The sequence below is a fragment of the Sparus aurata genome, chromosome 3 (assembly GCF_900880675.1).
Source record: "Sparus aurata chromosome 3, fSpaAur1.1, whole genome shotgun sequence".
Taxonomy (NCBI): domain Eukaryota; kingdom Metazoa; phylum Chordata; class Actinopteri; order Spariformes; family Sparidae; genus Sparus; species Sparus aurata.
In genome coordinates this window covers 10063793-10086141 of record NC_044189.1, presented here as the reverse complement: position 1 = coordinate 10086141, position 22349 = coordinate 10063793, and the positions used below count along the sequence as shown (strand labels likewise).

At 45.3% G+C, this 22349-nt stretch overlaps 1 protein-coding gene across 1 annotated transcript in view; it reads right to left on the bottom strand.

Moving 5' to 3' along the window:
- Nucleotides 1-22349, bottom strand: part of ext1b (exostosin glycosyltransferase 1b) — a 126882-nt gene that overhangs the window by 19810 nt on the left and 84723 nt on the right. Inside the window, exons 2-6 of the mRNA XM_030411729.1 lie at nucleotides 15045-15138; nucleotides 10680-10787; nucleotides 8693-8812; nucleotides 4276-4408; nucleotides 1014-1132 (exon numbers count right to left, since the gene is read on the bottom strand). Coding sequence (XP_030267589.1) covers nucleotides 1014-1132; nucleotides 4276-4408; nucleotides 8693-8812; nucleotides 10680-10787; nucleotides 15045-15138 — 574 coding nt within the window. The remainder of the gene's footprint in view (nucleotides 1-1013; nucleotides 1133-4275; nucleotides 4409-8692; nucleotides 8813-10679; nucleotides 10788-15044; nucleotides 15139-22349) is intronic.

The following is a 22349-nucleotide window of genomic DNA, read 5'->3' as shown; positions in this document are numbered from 1 at the left end:
CCTAAACCGTCGATAAAGTAATATTTCCTGAACACAGACATCAGTCAGAATCAGTCCTCCTGCCACCGACTGCAGGTCCCGCTGGTAGACAAAGACAAAATTTAAGATTTAGGATCGAATGTGCTTTTAGCTCATGAGAATTTAGTTTTTCTTTGGACATTAAGAAACAAAGTATTGGGTAAACAATCTGCTTATATTAATCAAAACAGGGTATTAAGCAAATTAAGCTCACTAGTATGAAACATTTCAAATGAAACCGAGCCCTTCACGTGTCCGAGGAGCCGACACGTTCACGTTGGACTGGATGTGCTCTGAGACGCACACGGACAACCGCCGACACACAAAGTGCACGCAGGTAGGAAGTACACACATGTAACAAGCGTCTGCCCACATGTAAAAAACATCCTCGTACTTTATATTCCACGGGCCAAACAATTACACCGGCGCGCACACACAACACACAACACACAGCCGCGGAGCTGCACGCCCGCGCACGGAAACGCAGCCCGCCTACACAAAATACAACCTCGCTTACTCATACGCTCTGCTGGCCAAACAAACAAACAGAGACACACACCCACACACACTCTCACACACTCACACAAACACACAAAAAACCAGCCACTGGGGAGCAAATTCCATTTCATTTCCCGTGCTGGTAAGGAGCAGGCAGGGGAATCAATACATGCCGTCTCCAGCTGTGCTGAAGGGGGTTTTCGCTGCCATGGAGACAGATGTAGCACCGCTACAAACTGCTACTCTAATTCAATCCACTAGGGTTAACACACACACACACACACACACACGCGCACACACACACACACACAAAGGGAGATGGAGGATGAGTGCTATTGTTGCTCTGGTCGGAAAATGCGATGCCAATACGAGCCACATAATGCGGGCGCCATTTAGGTGGAGCCACAGGGTGGAGATCATCAGGAGATGCGGCAGTGAGGACAAATACACACACACACACACACACACACACACACACACACGAATAATCCCTTTACCTGTGCACAGTACTGGGACTTGGCCACGGCCACCAAGAGCTTCAGTATGGGCTGAGACTGGGACACCAGAGGTGAGACGGCGTGGATGACCGCTGTGAACTTCGGGTACGGTTTAATACCTGAAACACAAGAGAAGAAAGACAGACGGTCCCTTATCAACGCAGCGTCATGAATCTATAAGCGGCGGCGGCTGGAACCGTCAGCCATCAGTGCCGTTTGAGGCCCCTTTGAAGAGAACAAAGGCCGAGAGGAGAACTGAAGGCTCTCATTCTCAGACACTTCAGAACTATTTTCAGTGAGAGACATCACTTGAATCGAGTCTGTAGTCAGTTCAAAAAATATAGATGATTTAATTGTCAGGGATCTACGATTTCAAGGCCCCCACCCCCTCCCCCGTCTTAAAATATTCAACGACGTTAATGTGTTTTGAAAATGCCACATCTCTTGATCACTGAATATTTCATTTTTAGGAAACTCTTCGGCTGTATCTGCATCGCGCCGAGCAGACGACTAAGTGCTGATGTGACTTTAAATTCACTCTGACTTGATGTAGGGACGGAGTAATCGAGGCTGAAAATGAGCAGGAAATAAGATATTGAGCAAGACGGATCATCGAGGACGTTCAACTTTTTTTCCCCCCCTAATTTAAATCTAATCTAGCCCGAACCAACAAAGCATGGCGCAGAGGAGAACGCATTACGCTCTCCTTTCCGCCACCGAGCAACTTTTTTTATGATGAGGAAAATATCTGCAGAAAAAAAAAAACTTGGTAAACTCTCTCCTGTGAGCTTGTGATGAGAGAAAGTTAAGAGTGTGCAGAGTTTTTCTCTAAACACCTGGGATGTAAATGTGCAACAAGCCCCGTTAGAAGACACTTTCATGAAATATTGAACAAAAACCTAGAGGATGTGGAGATGTTTTCTGCATTCAGCGCCTGAATCTCTGCGGCTTTTTTACTTTTAATTACAGCCTGTATCAGCACATCCCATCTGCTAAATGTTTACAGCAACGCGAAAGGCTAATTTAGGACTAGAGGACTTTTAATACCCAGAAAGAGACGCTACGTGGCCAAAAGTATATGGACACACCTGTTTTATGTACGTTGTTTCAAATACGGAAAGATTTCATTTTGATATTTTGAGAAGTTTGGCTCGTGACCTCTAAAATGACCCCCTGGATGAATGTCTACTTGCGCCCGATTGTCACAGAGAGGGACAAAAACGCCCGACATTTCACAAGAACACAGCAAAGTTCAACTAAAATCCAAACAAAACCGTTCTTTTCTTTCCTCGCATCCTGTTAATCCTCCCCGCAGGCCCTCACATTTATCTTGTGATGCCTTGATAGAGACCTGGATGGGAACAATTTACCAATTTTAGACGACAGTGTGCTTCCAACTTTATAGCAACAGACTTGAGGGAAGGCCTGTGCACAAGAAAAGACAACAGATTCTCATTCCAGTTTCATTAAGTTTCCGTGTTTTGGAGTCGTGACCTGAAGCCCCATCCAGCAGCTCGGGGGGACGACACCCAGACTTTAATCAGCCGACACCGATGGCCGACCTCCCCTGAATGGGAGAAAAAGCCTGCAGAAAGGCTCCAAAGTCTTTTTGTATTGTCCGCAAACTTTTGGTCACGGTCCAGGTGTCTTGGAAGTTACGCAGTAAGTTTAATGATTTAATTTAGAGAAACAGAATTTAAATGACCATTAATTCAACTGTTAGGTACTGTTATCTTTGATTTTCTGCCATTATTTTTGATTATTAAGTTGAATTGTTTGTAAAATATCTTTAATCAGATGGGATTTTTTCAACCTAACTGCCTAAAAAAATATGTTCGACATTTCTTTATGTTGCAACGAAGTCCAGTTATCTACTTTAATCTGTGGCGAGGCTCTGCTTATGTTAAGGTTAGGGAAAGAACATGTTTTGATTTAATCGGTTCGGGCACCAAAAACATTGCCGGGGATGTCCTGAAGTCTCGTTAAAAAAAACCTTAGGTTTACTGTGACAACCATAAAAACTTTGACAAAAAAAAAGACCAACATGCTGGAGAATTCCTGTGTTTTTTTGATGCCAGACACAGCTGGATATGTCTGGGATGAGTCCTTACTTCTCGTCAAAAATGTCAGTTTTTGGTGACACAAACACAGCAGGAAATACCCTTAAGTCCTATCAAAAACACCTGTTTTAGTCACGACAAACACTCTGGAGACGTCCAGATTTGGAGTTGTCCTGAAGACTCAGCATACCAGTTTTTTGTGGCGACACACAGCTGTAAATTGTCCCTCGGTCTCCTTCAATAAGATCCAGTGACATCACGCTTACAAATGCCGAACTGCAGTCTTGAAACGGGTCACTGCATCTTATTCTGGTGACCGACTGGATTATCATTCTCAAGTACAGATACTGTTGTGAGCTTCTAAATGAAACATTAATTCTACAAAGGCAACAGAAAGAAACCGCGCTCCTGCTGCGTCTGTCAGAATCTTGTTATTTGCTCCCAGAGAACAAGTGTCACTTGAAAACAAACTTCGCCTCTTTGATTTCACTTTTTTACCCATCAGAGAAAAGCCACCGTCTCCTAAACGCCCCATCCCGGTTTTAATCGCTTCCTCTTCGACAAACAAATAAACTCGCCGGCGCCGTAATCCACCGTGCTCATCCATTTTAATATCGGCTGTCCGCCCCGGTGCTCGATCAACTGAATTTGGGCATCGTGCTATCACCGCCTCTGTGTTTGAGCGTGTGCCGATGATGATGGAGTGAAGAAGCGAGGGATGGAGAGGGAGGTTCCCGGGTCACAAATATGTGGCAGCGGGGGGAAAAACTCGGCGCTGCTGAACCGTAGAGGCAGCAGTAGTAGCAATGCTGACTCGAAAACCCGATGATGGACGGGCTGGTGCGTCGGCAGGACTAACACAAACATCCGTCAAAGGCCCGTTCCTCCACTCCACTTGCTGCTAGACGCAGCCGTTCGAGGAGGGCAGTAGATCAGGGCTGGAGGCCATATTTCTGCTGCTCTGACAAGGTCCAGAAAATCCACAGAAAAAAACAAAGTGCTTTCTTGTAAAAGAAGTGTGATAAACCATCTGGTGCTGGAATGATCGATGCCGAAGACGTCTCAGGAGAAACTTTTCTGACCAACCTTTACGGATCAGTTCGTCGCTGTGCAGGTGTGTACAGTAGAGGTGTGGATTGCTGTTATGTAACAGCCCTCCTGTACAGTTCAGCTGTGTGTGTGTGTGTGTGTGTGTTACTGACCCAGTGTGGCGTAGTAGAAGGGGAAGTCTCCAAGGTATCCAGAGTACTGCGGCAGGGCGAAGAGTCCCCCGGGGTGACTGTTCCACATCAGGCTGCTCCTGGAGCCGTGCTCCAACACTCGGTCCTGGATGATCTGCACAGGGAAAGAGAATCAGACACATTAGACAAGAAAACGAACCAACAAATAAACTTCTTAGAGACCGCAGAGATAAAAATCAACACTCTAATTGTGTAGGTATTGCTGCTCTTCCTAAAGTATCTCCTTCTCCTTTTTTTTTTGGTGAAGGCATCACACAATTGGACATACTGAAGGAGACCTCAGGACATTTATTTTGATGGTTCATGCCTAATGCATAATTGCCTAATGCCTAATTCATGGATTAATTTATTTTTGCTTTTCTTTAAGCATGCCCCTCCCTGACAGGTAGAACCCAATTATATTGGTGCTGCGTGGTGGTAATTAGTTTGTTCAGTCAGAACTGAAGAATCCTCTTGGATGAGAGGTGAAGCGTCTTAAAGAAACTGAACCAAGTCCAGTTGCCTATGATACAGCACGTCATTACTGCGACCTGGATGACTGAGAACCTTCTTCAAAAACCCAATTATACACTTTATCTCCTGTGGACAATCATTAGTCGACTCGACAGCTGCTTCACTCCCAAGTCTTTAGTTTTAATGTCGAAGATTCATCAAAGGAAATTAATCCATACGTACTGAATACTGTACGTGACCGACATCACAGAGAGTACGCTGTACATACAAGATGATGGACATGTAGAACAATCGTTAACGAACAAATCCAACAGAAAAAGAACGTACATTTGCTGACAGACTGGGGAAAAACAAGTTTGATCTGACTCTAAAGGAATTCTTGATGATTTGTGTTGCTCTGACAGCCACATTACCGGACAGACTTGTGTGTTGCCAGGATCAAACTCGTGCCGTGGAATCTCTGTATACCAGAGGCCGCTTTCCCGTTTTGTGAGGCTTCCTTCTCAGTTCAAGACAGCAAGTTACCAAAAAAAAAAAAAAAAAAACCCTCACTAAACCCACGTTTGAATAAGGCTCCCCTCCAATCACTGGAGACTCGTAAAAATCAGACATATTTGCGCTGATAAAGGAACAAACGCTTGCCTTTCAGATTACGGCGGATGAAATATTAAGGATTTGATCAATGAGCCTTGTAATCGCACCTATAAAACATTTCACACTGCGAAATGAGTTTTTCACACACAGAAAAAAAAGGGAAAGAAGAAGAGATAGTAATAAATGTGAATGAATGCCAACACGGCTAATGTTCCAACTTCTCAATAACCTAATTTTTTCGATTCGGGACGATATTCAGAGTATTATTCAAAACCCAGTCAGTGAATTAGGGCGGCAGGAAAAAACTGATATAAAAGTGAGTCTGTAGGCGTCGAGATGAAAGTTAGAAGCCGGCTGAGCCTTCCAAATGTTTGCTTTGTATCACCTCAATAGCAGCTATCGATCGTGTCAAGAGTGAAATCGCTGAGGCACAAAAGCCGAGCTGAAAAAAATCTGTGTTATTGTGTGATGTTTCCTCCGCAGACAAACCGAACGGAGGGGCTTGTTTTTTTTTTTTTTTGTTTTTTCTCGCCTTGTAAACAGATCAGCAAGTCAAAGGCATCAGCGCCGGTCAGTCACACGGACAGATGGAGGCCATCGGGAACGAGCCAGACGAAGTCATCAGCTGTATCTAAGAGCACCAGTCAGTCAGGCCTGCCTCCATCCTTCCTGCGCCCAAATAGAGCAGTCAGTCAAATGGTCGGACGTGAGAATGGGAGCTGTTTTCCTCGGCTCGCCCGCAGGGGCCGCTTGCTGAACAGGCGGGAGAGAGAGGAAAAGAGATATTGCTGCCGTGCCCTTGAGCCATGCTAAATTGCTTCAGTAAAACAGACACAGGTTTTTCGCGGCCATATTTTATGGCTTCGCTATTGAATCAGGGGAGGTGACGGCTGCTGGCTCCGGATATATGAAAGGAAAAAAAGAGTCAGCCGGCCGAGTTTGAATAGTAAAAAGACATTAATGATACACCTGGAGGGGGGTCACTGTAATGATATTGACAGAAAGCAACATGAAAATCCTTCACGGGGAGGCGGGGATGTGCTGAGAGAGGGGGGAAGAAAAAAAAAAAAAAAAAACAGCATTGGATGAGTATTTTTTGACTTCTACCCTCGTCCCCGAGGGCAGTCGATAACCATTTACCTCGACCGAGCAGATTAACTCGGAATCCGTTAAGTTCTCTATAAAAACACCGCCCCGCCACCTTAAAAACCCCGACATCCTCGCACCGTACGAGGGGCAATTTTGCTCGCATGGCTGCGGCTCCTCCCCCGTCGGCAGCCCTCAGTCGGGACATGATGGACGACTCAATCTCGCCCCAGAACAGCCACAATCAACCAATTAGAGCATGATAGATAAATCCTGCTTCTCTGGGAGTACACTGTGAGCTCGGCTTTAATAGGTGAGTTTAATAGGTGCACCGGCAGCGCCGGCGCCGGCCCTATATTGACCTTGTGATTGGTCGAAACGCGTCCGCTTCCTGACAGGAAACGCGGCGTGATAGGTTTAACTCTTGTTTCCCTCCTGCGCACACACACACGCTGAGAGTTTGGAGTGGATGTGGGAAGTCAATAAAAAGTGTGTTTGTGAGGAGATTCAATCTGTCAAGATGTCGGAGCGTGTGTGTGTTGTGTATCATCGCGGATCCGCAGTGAGGAGGAAGGAGAAGAGGAGGACGGGAAGGAGGAGGGTGGCGCAGGGGGTCGCAGCCTCGACAGGATGAATAAACCATGTCGCTCGTTATCTCGCGGGCTGCCACGGCAACGCCATTTACATGCGTCACCCCTGCTCCTCTTCACCCCTTTCTCCCACCACTCGCCTGCTTTTTACAGGCCAGTCAGTCAGGAATAAGCGTTTAGCCCTCGCTGTGTGCAAATGCGAGCACAGACACACACACACTCTGAGTCACGCTGAGACTTTCCAGAGTGTCACCTTGCTCTTTAGTGCTGAGTGACAACATGTCAGCGAGGTTATGCCCGGGTGGTACCGTGTGTATCTGCGCTGACACACCTTGACACATGGAGATGTGTTTCCAACTGTGTGTGTGTGATAGCAAACACCAGAGATGTAGAGCAGGCTAAAACCTGAAGACTCCACACACTGAAGCCATGACGCATTACTTTGTGTGTTTTCAAGAGTGTGTTGGTGCTTTGTGTGTGAGATATGGCGAGGTGATACCATAAGTAAGATTGCGGCGTCGACGGTAATCTCGCTCCGAGGCTTTAGCGGTGCGGCGAGAGAGGAAATGAAATGCGTGATGGGATGCGCGGGGCGGGAAGAGGAAGACATTTGTAACCACGGCGTGAAGGCGAACAGTAAGCCCAGGTGTTATCCCTGCATCTATAAACAACTTGTTTAAACTGAATAATGAGGGCTGGGGATTGGACGGATAAATAGTTTTTTTCCAGTCACAAATTTTTTTCTTAACCGGATCGTTGTTAACAAAAGCTTCGGGCGCGCGGCGATGCGAGGTCAGAGGGAGGGAGGGAGGCGTCTGGACTTAAAGTGACATCCCACCTAAATCTGTCTTCTGTGGTTTGTGGGTTTGTCCTTCACGGAGAACAGCAGCTGTGGTCGGCGTGGATCCAGCAGCAGCCTGCTTTCATGGTGGGTGGAAAAAGTATTAATCCATCTTTTAAAACTTGTCAAAACACACAAACTTCAGAGTCGGGACCATGAGTTTACAACGCACGCGTGCTGGGATGGAAGGTGTTAATTTACGGTGTCAGCAGGCTTCAAACAAAGTTCTTTAAAAAGTTTTTGTCCGAACCCCGTCTACCTCCACACAGGTCTTAACGCAGGCTGCGGGTAATATGTTTCAACTGTGTAGGAACCGATCAGAACTAGCTATCCGTTGACAAGTGTTTGGCACTAGTTGGAAGTTAGCAGTTAGCAAAACAGTAACACTATCTGTGAGGACATCAGAGGGAAAACCAGAAGAATGAATTCAAATTCTAAAATACCACTGGCGGTATCCACAGAATGACTTTTCCACCATTGTGTGGCCTGAAACTGCATGTGTGATTAAACACTAATCCTATTACTAATAACCATCTCTACATGTAATACCTCTACTAATACCTCTTGTAGAAAGCATAAAAGATACACATAACATAAAATGCTTGTGAGACATTCCCCAACATGTGCTGAAATGTCCTTTTCTGCCCGCTTCAATCTTGCGTTTAGTCTCAGACCACAGACAGCAAAAATTGGCCCGACAGTAAAGCGGAGATTGCAGAGAGTCTGCTGTGACACAGCGGCCCCTCTGAGAGATAAAACGGTGATGGAGGAGCAGGAGAGAAAGGACGGTTGTGTGTTAGTGTTGAATCCTCACCTCCAGTGTGGTCAGCACTATCTTTTCCACGGACGAGAAGTAGGCCTCCCAGAGGAACTGAGTCTGCTGTCTGAGGGACAGGATCTTATCCTGGTGGATGGAGCGGACGGTGGTCGGGATCTGCAAACAGACAAACGGCTTTCAGTGCTGATCTGGGACGGGAAGATTGAAACTGGTCCCAGAGGTGCACTCTGGGAAATTCCCATCGACAGAAAAAGCTTGTGAACTGAACTGTGGGCTGGAGCAGATACTGCAGGTGTTCAGAGTTGTCCTCCAGGGTAAGTCACAAGTTTTAATCAAGTCTTTGGATGCTGACAATTGAAACGACTGAACGTTGAAACTTAATGTGAAAAACAAAAAAAATGTATATCAAAAGTTGTGTTTCCATGTGTGTTTTTGTTTGAGGATGTTATCCCACAAATAAGTTCCTTTGTGAAAAATTTTACAGAGTCTCATGGCCTCCTCAGTTGTTCCCCCTTTTATCAGACGACCGAAGTCACGTTGTTACAACTTAACTTTTCCCATTACAGATGAGCGACTCCATCCACTGAAGAAGGCAACAAGATGTGGTTAAAATATGCAAATGAAAAAAAAAGAAAACAGGTGTGTGGGACAAGAAATAAACCTTCAAATGTTTTTAGTTTTAAGACTCAAGTTTTTTGCAAGTCCTCACAGATTTCAGCCTAGGTCGAGTATCGGATCCTCTTCTGTGTGATTTAGGGAATAAATTCACATTTTGGGAAACAAGCTAGGCTTTTTAAAAAATATATTTCAGGCCATGAAATAGATACGTGGAATTTGATGCTACCACCAGCAGAGGTTAACTTAGCTTAGCACGAAGACCAAAAATAGGCGTGTAAAAAAAAAAAAAAAGGAAAAATCTTTGTGGACCAAAAATTATTTTTTGTTTTTTTGTACTTGTTAAACAACAATAACAACAAAAACTAGTGAGCGTCTGGATGGAGCCAGGATTGTTGTTTCCTGTGCTAAGCTAAGCTAACAGGTTGCTGTCAGTCTTGTGAAGTGTCAAAATTGTCCAAATGTTGACATTTTTTTGACAGTATGAGCGGCAAACGATGCCATTTCTAAAAATTCTAGCGTTTTTAAATTGGACATCATTTTGAGTCTTTTCAAGGGAATGAAGCTGCCAATTTACCTAAAAAATAACAGCAACATCGAAGATTAGACATCAAACTGTGTTAGGGTAGGAAAGCTAAAATGCTTTTTGCTGCAGTTTGTGTGCACTTCTGTGCTTAAGTGCTGTGTAGTTTTGTTCATTTGTGAGTTTATTCGTCTTAATAAAAGAGGATAATGATGAGGGAAAACCTCGTTTTATCCACTCTGCAGTACAAACTGTCCATCCCAACTGAGAACTGTTTTATTATGGAAGAAAACAAGCTGTCGTGCAGTTTTTTTTTTAACTGGTTTAAATAGAACGTAAGCACCTTTTACATTTAGTGAAACGCATGCATTAATATAAACTACATGTGCTGCATGTTGTGAGCATCATGGCGAAAAGTCCCTAAATCCGCAGACAGATACGCTGGTGCTGAGCTCAGATGGAGCTGCTCCGTTATAAAAGCTCAATGTCAAACAATATTATTACACACTTCATTCAAATTAAGATTTAATGGGCATATAATTACTTTTTCGCCCATGAAGTTCAAGCAATTCCAGCCGAATCCATTTGCTCGTTCTATTTATCCGCGCTCGCAAATAACAATGTGAGGCTTTGCGTGGCATTTTCAAGGACTCGGAATATGCCACCGGAATACTGCTCGACTGACAGCCGCTCCACGAGAAAAGACAAAAACAAGAACGAGATCTCGGATAACATCAGAGGAGAAGGGAGTGTGTGTGTGCGTTTGTGTGTGTGCTCAGAGAGGCTTGTGTTTCGGGGGGGAGAGGACGTGCTGCTGTCTCCCTGTCCGGTGTTCAGTTTTCAGGTGAGGTACGGATGCATGCGTTCTACCAGGGGCCCCGTTACCTGCAGCAGGAGCCTCTCGTCGCCAATGACCGCCGCCGTGTTCCAGTCGATGATCTCGGAGAAAGGCAGCTCCCAGCCATTACTCAGCATCACCGGCACACACGCAGCCTGAAACACACACACAGAGTGAAGTTTGGACGTGATCCTTCACAAACACAATCACAAGCGAACAGCTAAATGACAGATTCGCTACATATTGATCCTCATTATTATCAAAGCTGCGATATGAGGCTCTTTTCTGGACTGGATTACAATCGATCAATCTTCGTCTTCATACCTACAGAAAAACCCACTCATTTGGTAAAATTGGATTTTCTTTGATTTTCATGCGTCTTCGCTGATATGGAGTTATCGCGCTTGAAACCTACGAGTGAGGCTCGCAGCAGCCGAGCAGAGAGAAAGGAAAAGAAAAAACAATGTTCTCCATGAATGGCAACTTAATCATCTCCAGACTTGTTTGCCGTTTCAGACTAGAAATGTCATTAAAGGGCTGAACTTTAATAACCGAGCGAGAAAAGCAGCTCCAGATATAATTACAAGTATTAGTCCTAATTATCCGAGAAACAGTTGCCGCCGAACCCTTTTTTCCAGCTATTAACGAAAATGTGAAAATACATGTACTTAAAGCTTTGTTCGTGGATGTTTGGCCACTTGGGAGCAGCAGAGCAAGCGGGAAACACAACGTTGGTATAGTACGACCTCATCGAGTTCATATTGCGGATGTGTAAGCAAACATGGAGCAACACGTCGTCTGGAGTTACAGGCGACGTGTAAGCTAAGCCAGTGACTGCAGTTCGAGACTGAGTTTCAACATTTGGAACTTAAGCAACGCACCGATGGTTACCTCCAGTTCATTTCAAGCCGTGTTTGTGGCGCCCAAAGCAGGTATTTTAACCCGAACACAACGTTTTTTTGCCTAACCCTCAGTTGTTTTAATGCAAGCATATCACACGATCGTGAGGAGATGAAGGCCGACACCCAACAATTGGCTTATATTTGATAAAGGCTTCTGACACACCGGGGATTGTCTGGGTCGTCTGTGTGGCTCTGATCGGTGTGATGTGTCCCGCATCGTTGTCTCTGGACAGAACTTGTCTGCATTCTTTTGGGCGAAATCACTCTGATTGGCTTTTCAGGTCAGCAGATCGGTGCACGAAAAGAGAAACGATTATAGAAAAGGAAGGACCCCATCCAAGATTTAACCCATTTAGTGCGGCTTGTCCTTATTTTTCGTCTCCACCTCTTCGCCAGTGCCGTTTGGAACTTTTGGACATATTCTCGATTAGAAGCTGCTGTATTAGCCAGTGTATATCAACAGAGAGCATTTTTCTTTCACGCAGGCACAGAACATTGGTAGCGCAGCTTTGTGGCCGAGACATGGGTGAAGCCAAAGTCTGCCTTCGACACAGCTACGTCAGTTTGTTGTGTCGGGGCCTTAAAAGGCTCAGTGGAGCTGAGAGAAGCTGTAATTCTCTGTAAGTTCATCACTTCCACATTACACATATATAGATATATTTATCACCTGTGATTCAGAAAAAAAAAACACGAATGTAACCTAAACATCCAAAATGAACGTGTTGCTTGGATCACAGCGACGAAATTCTAAGATGAGACATGAGCTGAACACAGAGCAGCTTCTCCATCTGATGTGAAAGAAACGATGACTGATACGGACACGAGCAAAATGAGTAGCCACTCGCTGGAGAGCAGATCAAACAGAGTCGGTGAAAATTAAATGTTAGGACCGAGCTGCCGACACACAAGCACGCAGAAACATGAAAACATTTATTCACTGCGCCGCGAAAACCGCGAGAACTCGGAGATTGCACAAAAAGAATTTCTTGATTGCATTGCTTAATGGTTCTGTTTCTGATTCTGTTTGTGTTTATTTGATTACTGAAAAGAGGTTTGAATCATTTATGAGCCTGAAAATCAACGCAGGAAAAAAAACTAAAAAAAAACACGACCGCGCTCGGTCTGCTCGGGTTGTTTTGATTTCAGGGCCACTCGTCTTTTTTGCAGATGCACCTGTTGACACGTTGCCATAAAAAAAAAAAAAAAACCAGTAACGTGCGGTTGCCACAAAAAGTTAATTACTGAAAGAATAAAGGGAGCAGGAGGCATGATAGAAAAAAAAGGAGCAGAAAAGAAAAAAGATCAGAAGTCAGAAGTAAGTGGATAAATAGATGAATTAAGAAAAAAAAAAGATGAAAAGAGGGAGGCTGAATGTGACCTTTGGCAAAGGAGTGGCGGAGGGATGGAGGGATGAGAGGAAAGGTGGAGGGAACAGCTGGTGTGTGTGTGTGTGTGTGTGTGTGTGTGTGTGTGTGTGCGTGTTTGTGTGTTCGTGGTGGGAGTTTGATGAAATGACGGCCCTGTCACTCCCGGGTCATAAAGGTGTCAGCTAAAACCAGAGCCGGCCCTCGGGCTCTGCTGCTGTCTGCGCTGCAAACACACACACACACACGCAGAGCTGACCTCTATTAGGAATTGCTTTCTCATGCAAAGACCAGAGCCTGTAAATACTCTCCCTCTGTCTTCTCCGAGACGGCGCGAGTCGATGAGATGGAGTGAGTCAGACGAACGGAGAAAAGGAGGAGAGGGCACATTTTCCTCCTGAGTGAAGTGTGCCGCTGTGTGTGTGTGTGCGGCTAGTGATAGTGAGATAAGCGCTCTTATGTGGGTGCACTCCGTGGATGGAGGTGTGCGGTAAGGAGAGGTAAAGGACAGTGCAGTAGTAATGCGGAAAAGAGCGCCGCGCAGTTATAGGGCCGGATGAACGGGCGGAGTGAAGAGGAGATGTGAAGTGCATTGGTTTTCGAGTGGAGTGGAGGTAAACGCAGGTACAGTATTAAGAAATTACTCTTTACCTCACGGGTTATTACATCTGAACAGGATAATGAGGCGCTGCGGCACCCTGGACGTGGAGCAATTTCAACTGTTCTGGCTCGCTCTGAACGTAACCTTGACACACTATACGTTGTGTGAAAGCACATGAATACACCTTTTTAACGTTCCTATATCGCCAAAGCAGCAACTCTATATTTCCCAGTGAAGACGAAAAAAAAAAAACGACCCATTTTTGCGGCTGTGAATTTGGTTCATTGTAACCGCGACTAACAGCACGTTCATCCACCGGAGGCTTTCCTGCAACTTTTACAGAGGAGCATCCTGACTGGAATCATTCCAAACTGGGATGGTCCTTGCGCGGCCGTGGACAGGAAGGCTCTACAGCGGGTGAGTAAAACCACCCCTGAATATCACATCTACAGAGCATCGGCGACATCGGTGAAGGATCATAAAAAAGATGGCACCCACCCCCCGCCAGTTAAACGCTTAGGTGTCATTTTCACTTTCATTCAGTCGATCCGTGCTCGTCAGAAGTCTTTGAGAGTGCGTGTTAGGAGCCGACTCTTCCTGCCTTTGTTTTAAGCGCCCTCAACACCCGTTTGGAGCGAGCTTCCCTGTTTTATCGGGCAAATGCACTGGAATGCTTTTAGACTGGAAGTCGGAAATACCGACTCCCTAACTTCCGACCTACATGGAACGCACCATTAGTCCTCGTTATCACCTCTCTCTTCACTTCCTGTTCCAGTCCGTGTCCCAGCATCAGCTCTTAATTGGTTTGAACCCATTTGGTTGACTTTTCTGTATTCCTGGATTAAACCCTGCCTGCTTCCTCTGTTTCTTTTGAGACCTTTTGTGTTTCGCCTGTTGGATTTTGCATTGTTTTAATTTGTTTTTTATATTTTGAATCAGTCTATCATTAAAGCTCACTTTCTTTTTCTAGGTCTTGCGTTTGGGTCCCTTTTTCTTGAACAGTTTGCTGTTGGATATCCGCTGAAATTAATCAAGTTCACTGTGAAATTCGGCCGTTACGATCACTCATTCTTACTCCCTCTATCCTCATAGAGCTGCCTGTCAGAAGAGAAACAGGTCTGTCACTGCATCAAAAGTTTTTAAGAGCAGAAACTATGGACATTTTATCATGACTGTGTTCAAAAATGAGTCCTTGTTATGAGGTTAAATTAATATCGTTGATAGAGTTGCGGAGCGACGGTGTTGTGTGTAGGGGGGAAAATTAAATCCAGTGTTACAAGCTAAAACACAGTTTATAGGCACCTAATCTCCTCAGCGTTTTGTTTATCGCCATGACACCGCTGCTCCGTAAATGAAGGTGGTGATGATTTCCTGATCCTTTAACACACCCGTAGATGTAGCACCATTAAAACAAAAGCTAAGTTGGAGGCTGAGCGTGGGAAGACGCCTTTTGTTTTCTTCCTTCCCCCGATAACATTGCTGGTAGGCATGAATTTACAGCGCGCAGTGCTTTCTCACAATAAACGTGCGTGTCGCTTTTCTTACCTGCAGCGCCTCGAGGAAGCGAAAGGAGCCCAGTCGCCTGCCGCGGGGCACCAAACAGAAGGTGGAGTTGTGGAGCATCTCCTTGTAGTCGTACCTGCGGAGACACAACACGAGCGATGAGTTCACTGACACCAACAAGGACGTGATATTTACAGCGGCAGGCTCAGATGCATTTGTGCAATCACAAGAACACATATATATTTATTTGTTTCACCCTTCTTAAATGTTACAATTTATTATGTTGTTTTCATTCTTATTTTTCCAGGTTGTATTGGTTGAGAAAAAAAAGCCAAGACACGCTCTTTGTACCCCAAACAGGGACACGTTGCCAGCGAAACCACGGTCTGCTCCCTTCTGCTGAACGTACGTGAAACATTTTCAAGTTTTTGTCACATGATCCTTTTCCAAAAATGTGATATAATGTCCAGTTGCACAGGCGCAACACACTGCTTTACCCAAAACACACATTTCCAAGGCGTGTGTGAAGCAGTCACGTCTCTGTGTGATGGAGGCCTTATTCTAAGCAATATCTTTCATAAGTAGTCGGCTGCCTTCCCAATCATTCATCGGTTAATTATTAATATTTTATGAGATATGTTTGGATTTTTTCCATTAGAAACCACATTTAACCACTCGTGGTCTGATGCCAAATCAACTGTGCTGCATTAAATGTAGCAGGAGCAGACAAAGTACACACAAAGTCACTTGAATGATAAACTAAATAACACAAAATAATGACTTGATTGTAATTGCGGCGCTCCCATCTGTCGCTATTCATCAGACTCCCAACACAAACTGGGGCTATAGATGGCTTCAATGTAACAATATTAGTTGGTATAGAGCATCGTTTTCTAATTTTCAAAACATTTTCTCATCTACTGCTTTGTATTTTATTTCTCAACGGGGTTTCATCGATTAATCGTTACCATCCCTGATCCGAAACCATTTCATCTGCAGGTCAAACCTGAAGCAACATCCTTCAGTTTCTCCTCCAAATGTGTTCGGGGAACGCCGGGGGTTTGTTTGCATCCCGTCTCCGCTGCCGTTTCCTTCCTCATGTGACTTATTTTTAGTGACACTCGAGAGCACAATGTGGTTTTCTACTGACCAAAACTGAAATTGTTTCAAACATCCCGCTTTGCTTCCTTTTCTATTTTCCATAAAAAGCCTCTCCATCCCACAAAACCCTCCCTCCTATCTCCCTCTTTCTTCCCTCTGTCTTCCTATCTCCCACACCACATGCTCCTTTGCACTCATCCTCGTCTCCTCCACGCCCAACCTCCTCCATCCCTCTATCTCTTACAGCAGGAGGCCGATGCTCCCTCCCTCTCTCCCCTCTTCCTCCCCCTCCTGCTCCCTCATCCCTCTCTCTCTCCAGTGAGGTGTGTCTTATTGCTCTCCAAACAGGGTGATCAACCCTGCCAGGGGTAATGAGCTGAGAGTGACACCTGCTTCCACCACACAGCTGGCTCTGTGTGTGTTCGTGTGTGTGTGTGTGTGTGTGTGTGTGTGTGTGTGTGTGAAACACGGACGGCCAGAAATAGAGAGGCAATAGAGAGGTGCATGAGTGTGTGTCTGTGTTTGTACGCTGCTTTTTCGAACACAGGCGATGTCACACAGATGGACAGAGGGAGATATTACAGCGTTTGTTAATCTCTTGCATACATTATTTACTTTCTACTTCTACCTCTATCTCCCACAAACACACACACACACAGAGCTAATAAATGCTACCTGAAAGCTAACATGATATCCAAACAGCGAAAAACTTGGTCTGCTTTCTCTTTTGAGCCATTTTCACAAATAAACTGCTTTGTTTAGGCAGTTTTCACTCATATTTTCACCCATAGTCCCGATACTTAAGTAAAAAGACATCTGAGTCTCCTTCTCTGTGTCTGTTATGTCTTTTGCATCGTTTCGTCTCGCTACGTCTGCCGTGCGTGATATGCAATGCATAAAATCAGTCCTGTGATGTTGGGAATGCAGTGTGAAATGATGCAAAATTAAGAATATGGTGAATTCTATAGCGCTTTCCCAGTTTACTGACCGCTCGAAGCGCTTGTCCCGATCACCCATTCACACTCCGATGGCAGAGGCTGCTGAAAGATGCCGACCTGCTCATCTGGAGCAATTAGGAGTTCAGTATCTTGCTCAAGGGTTCACTTCAACATGCAGCTGGGGGAAGCCGGAGAACTGAACTAGGGACCTTCCGATTACCAAGACGATCTGCTCTACCTCCTGAGCTACAGCCGCCTGAGATACAGTCAATGATTCCCCCTCAAATGCATTAAAACTAGAGCAAAACACGCTTGTTTTAAAAATGTAAGGAGCAGAAAAACAAGTACAGATACCTGGCAAATCTACCCGAGCGCAGCAACTTCCCACCTCTGCACATTTCCTCCCCATCGTGCACCCCAAAGCAGGTTCCCCTGCTACAAGAAGACACCGATCACAACTATAAACTACATCTCGCTGCATCAACGACGGCTCAGAAAACGTGTTTTATTATGTCAGACAAATTGGGAGGAAAGCAGAAATGAGACGATAATTATGCACCGGGGTTCCTCGAAGAAAAACAAAGAGCGTTTTCTGCTGCTGATGCATTTTTAAAATCAATTTACATACAGATTTTGTATTTTTTACTATCATTCACATCTTGAACCAGATCTTTAAAAACAATTATCAAAACCGATGTTTTCTTTCGGTGAAAAATACAACAACAACAACAACAGCAACAAAAAATGGTGATAAAAATAATAATGAGCCCCGGGGGTTGCTCAGGTTGGGGGGTTAAGAGACTGGTGAGGCAGAAAATCATTTCTCATTTAGCCATAATCTATACAAGGTGAAGGTTACAGGACACACACACACACACACACACACACACACACGTACACACACAGACAGACAAACACACGCTACATGCACATTCTGCTCTATTAGCGGTGCCGGGGCTGTACTGTGGCTCGGTACAGAAGTGTGACAGTGATTGCTGATGCTGCCTTCTGTGTGTGCCTGTGAATATGGACCGAGCTGACAGGGCAAAGCTGGAAGCCAAGTGCTAAGTTCACGAACACACACACAGGTGCACACACGCACACACACGCACAGAAAGGTGTTTGCTGATGTTACCGCTGAGATGCTGCCTCGTCTCCTCTTCAGCAGAGCTCTAATGAAGTGCCGGGACATGACAGCATGTGATAAAATCCCACCCTCATTCACACCTACATGCTTAACGTTCGGTGCGGCACATTTTGCCGTTATTGTACACACACATACACACACTAGCAGATTCGCATACACACACACGCAGCGTGAACGAGCGACAGCTGCACGCCCTCACATTGACATTCTGTCACCTGTCGATGGAGACGAAGAAGCTATCTTAGCCCATATTTCCACACCAGCTGTCTGCTTGGATGGTGTCTGTTTGTGCATGTGTGTGTTCATGTGTGTGCGTGTGGGTGTGTGTGTGTGTGTGTGTGTGCAACAGCCCGCCAAACAGACCAGCATCTGATGGCAGTGAATATCAATGTGTGTATTTAACACGCAGACGGCCTGTAAAATGGTTAATCTGACCGCTGAGCTTTCATGCGTGTCTCCTGCATGATTAATCCAACACGAATGTTTTCTCTGTTTGTTTCTCTCCGACCTAATCCATCACAGGAAGAACTCCGTCTCGGTTCTTTTGATTCTTTATAACCGATAAATCTCTCAAACAACCTCCGGCTTTTACGGAATTGCAAATTTCGGGCTGCAACCCTCCCTCGTCATTCACCTGCTGTGCACCTTAACCCCACTACAGCTCGCACGTAAAAGAGATGATTTTCTTTTTTCTTACAAGGGAGCGTGGGCGGTTTAAAGATTTGAATGAGGTGGGGAGGTCATAGGAGGAGCTCCACATGAGGACGCCGCCCCCCGCCGCGTCAACCTGCCCTCATCTCCCCGCCTCTCGCCTCCCCGCTCCTTCCAACTCCTCTTCCTTCCCTCGAAACCTCCCGCTGGTTTGCACTTCACGCAGGGTTCAGAGGCGACAGCTTGCTTTTTCGCTTTCGTTTTTCTTCTTCTTCTCCTCTCCTTTTTTGCGTACCATCTAAAGACTTCTCTTCATTCTTTGCCTCCTTGTGACCTTGAGCCTGAGGAGTGAAGCCGCAGTCGAGCGGGGGCTGTGATCGTGCGTTCATTTATATTTTCTGTTGTAAATATGACTGTGTTTGTGTCACAGAGTGAGCGTGGGAACGATACTGCAGAAGTCAGCAGACAGAAAAGAAGCGTTCGTGTAATAAAGGGCGGGAGATGACCTCTGCTTGTGCACCCCCGTCGCTTTTGTATGCAAGCGGGAGTCTGTTCGAGTGCACGTGTCAGCATGTCCAACAACTGAGAAACGGTTGAGAAACACTTCTCCGCAAGCCCCCCTGCCCGACGGAAACGTTGCCGTGGCAACCTGTCATTAAGCGCCTTCAACTTTATTACACGGGATCAGCATCGGTAGACGGGGGGGAGGAATCTGTGTTTTGATTCATTAAAACACATAACTGTTGTTGAATCAGACATCTCCCCCTGCTCCCTCACGGTCAGATCCTCAGATACTCACTAAGTTTCAATGATTAAAAATATCCCTGTAAGAGTGAACTACACGGCAGGTTAAGGTTTATCAAATTTTCCTTCTTAAACACAGGGTTGAACAACAAAATGACTTGTAGTCCCTTTACGCTACTCAAGAGAAAGTATTTTTAATGGTTGAGGATGCCTGAGGAGCGAAGCTGCTGTGTAGTCCGGTGGTACGGCAGCGGGTACTTCTGTACAGCTCGCCAGATGGCAGCAGGGTGAACAGACTGTGATTTACGAGGCTGCTTCATGCCACACACACGGAGAAATGAAGTTGATAAGAAAATAGGAGGAGTGGGGTTCTCATTAGGGATCGACTGATGTTTTTTCCGGGGTTATAGCTATTAGGGGCGAGATAAAATACTTCTTTCTTTGGTATAACCTCTTTCGGATACTTACTAAGAATCAGTGTCAGTAATACTTTTACAAACACTAGAAACTGACCGACACTACAAAAACATTCCAATATTTACACATCCGCAGATACACATTTCTTGCAGTGATCCCTCAAATGTGGTTATCAGGATATTTGATGGTTTAACAAACCACTTCATTGTCCAAAATGACATCTGGCACTGAAACAGTAAACTTAACTAGGAATCTAATAATTATAAATTATCGCAGGCATCTTCTTTCTGCATCGCATTCTGTGAACAACGTTCATATTGCCACATTTTGGAGAACACATAGTGCTATACTGAAATACCTATAAATAGGCAAGTATCAGCTGATAATATTGGCAGACAAGCAGCAAGCACATACATTTTTTGTCCCATTTTAATGTTTCTACAAGAGAAATTAGAGGATCGTGAGCAAGACAAACTCAAGCAAGCTTTCTGTTTTTGTTACTATAGTAGAGTCACGGTTCCCACACACTGAACAAGGCTTTATGTAAACTCACCTGTGGCCCCACATAAAAATTGCAGCCGGCTAATGATATCTTTGGCTTTGTAAGTACTGTTATAGCCTGCTAATTAGTGTGCCGACGCTGGCATCTTAAATCCAAAGCATATAAACACACTGTTTTCACCAAAACATGCGACATTACTCCATGAAATGCAGTCAAGTTTCAACACAAAGTGGCATAAAACAGAAACAGTTTAGTAAAGCAGCTCAGACTTGTATTTCGCATAGATGCACTTTCTTGCGGCAGCCCAGATTTCCAAAGGTGAACGCTTGGCAGGCAGCCATCCGGTCTTTCTGGTGCCGTGTGGGCACCCAACAGGCGCCTGAACGTGGCGCTTCCGGGTGAAGAAAACACAAAAAACGCAACCAAGCCGGAGTGTCTTCCAGGGAGTGGGGAGAAAAGAGATCCAATTTACTGCTTATTGAGACCGTTGTTACATTAGCCTCCTGGACTTCTCGCGCTAATTTCTTTGTCTTCCAGAGTGTGTTGTGTGTCTGTGTGAAGGAACTGGTGTCTGGAGGTCTGGGGATGGTTGGAACAAAAAGCCAGGGAAGTGTTTTTTGTGTGGTATTGTAGTGGGATTTGTGTGTGTGTGTGTGTGTGTGTGTGTGTGTGTGTGCGCTCAAGAACAGAAAAGCATCCTCGAGTAAAGCCTCGTAAAATTATGAATTTATTACAAGAGAATTCTCCTCTCGCTGTGTCCTTCTGCACATGAGAACGAACCTTCAGATGTGGTGGCTGCACATCAAAGCGTGCTAAAGTTATTATCATGATGGATGTCACGCCGCAGATGTGCTCGCTTGTCTGCTAAATAACTCCCAAACAGACTAAGGACAGATTCCAGCAGTAATTAAACAGCAGCCTCGCACTCCCCCATAAACACAAGTGTCTAAGTCGAAGCATATTGTTGTGTGTGTTCCCATGAGAGTACGACAGATGTGCAGGCTAAGTGAGCTTGTGGGTAAAAAAAAAAAAAAGGGGGCATCATTGGCTCCTGACTAACTGAGACAGAGTGTGTTTGTTGAGGGAGAGTGTGTGTGTGTGTGTGTGTGTGTGTGTTTCAGATTGATAATGTGTGCACACATGCGTATACCGACAGATACGAGCGTGAGAGAAGAATCAGTAGTGTGTGTGTGTGTGTGTGTTTATGTGTATCTGCCCCCTTAACTTTCACCCTCTTTACTTATTTACCCTGCAGCTGTATTGGGGGGGGGGGAACGCTGAGTCAGCATCTGCATGTGTGCATCCAGATGCGCGCCTCTCCGTTTTGACCCCGTCATCCTCCTGCTCCTCCGCTGCCACAACGCCTGCTGTACTCTGCGACTAATTCATTAGCCTAATTAGCGCTCATTAGCCGGCTTATGCTAGTTCCAATTAGCATTCTAGCATGGAGTGACCCAGAGGTCTGCCTGGCAAAACAAACAGGCTTTTTGTGGTCAGAGGCGTGACGACACTGAGGACTGTCCACACTGTTAAGAGCTTCCTATAGTCCTGTAGAGCTCAGCAGGGGGGGTACGGTGCTTTAACACAGCTGGGCGCTCATGAAGATAATGACGCCATGGTGGCTGGTTTGACAGGTGTGGGCCACATTTAAGAGTTTCATGTAATGATGTGTGGCAGCAGAATCGACAGCACAGGCTGTAATGTGCACACGGAGTCCACGCCTCGACTACAATGACAAAGACAGTCGCAAAAAAAAACCATCACTGGGATCACTTTCGGAGCTGTTTGATGAGCGACAGCCAATCAAAATTCAGTCTATTAGCTCGATTATTGGGATATTTTCTTTT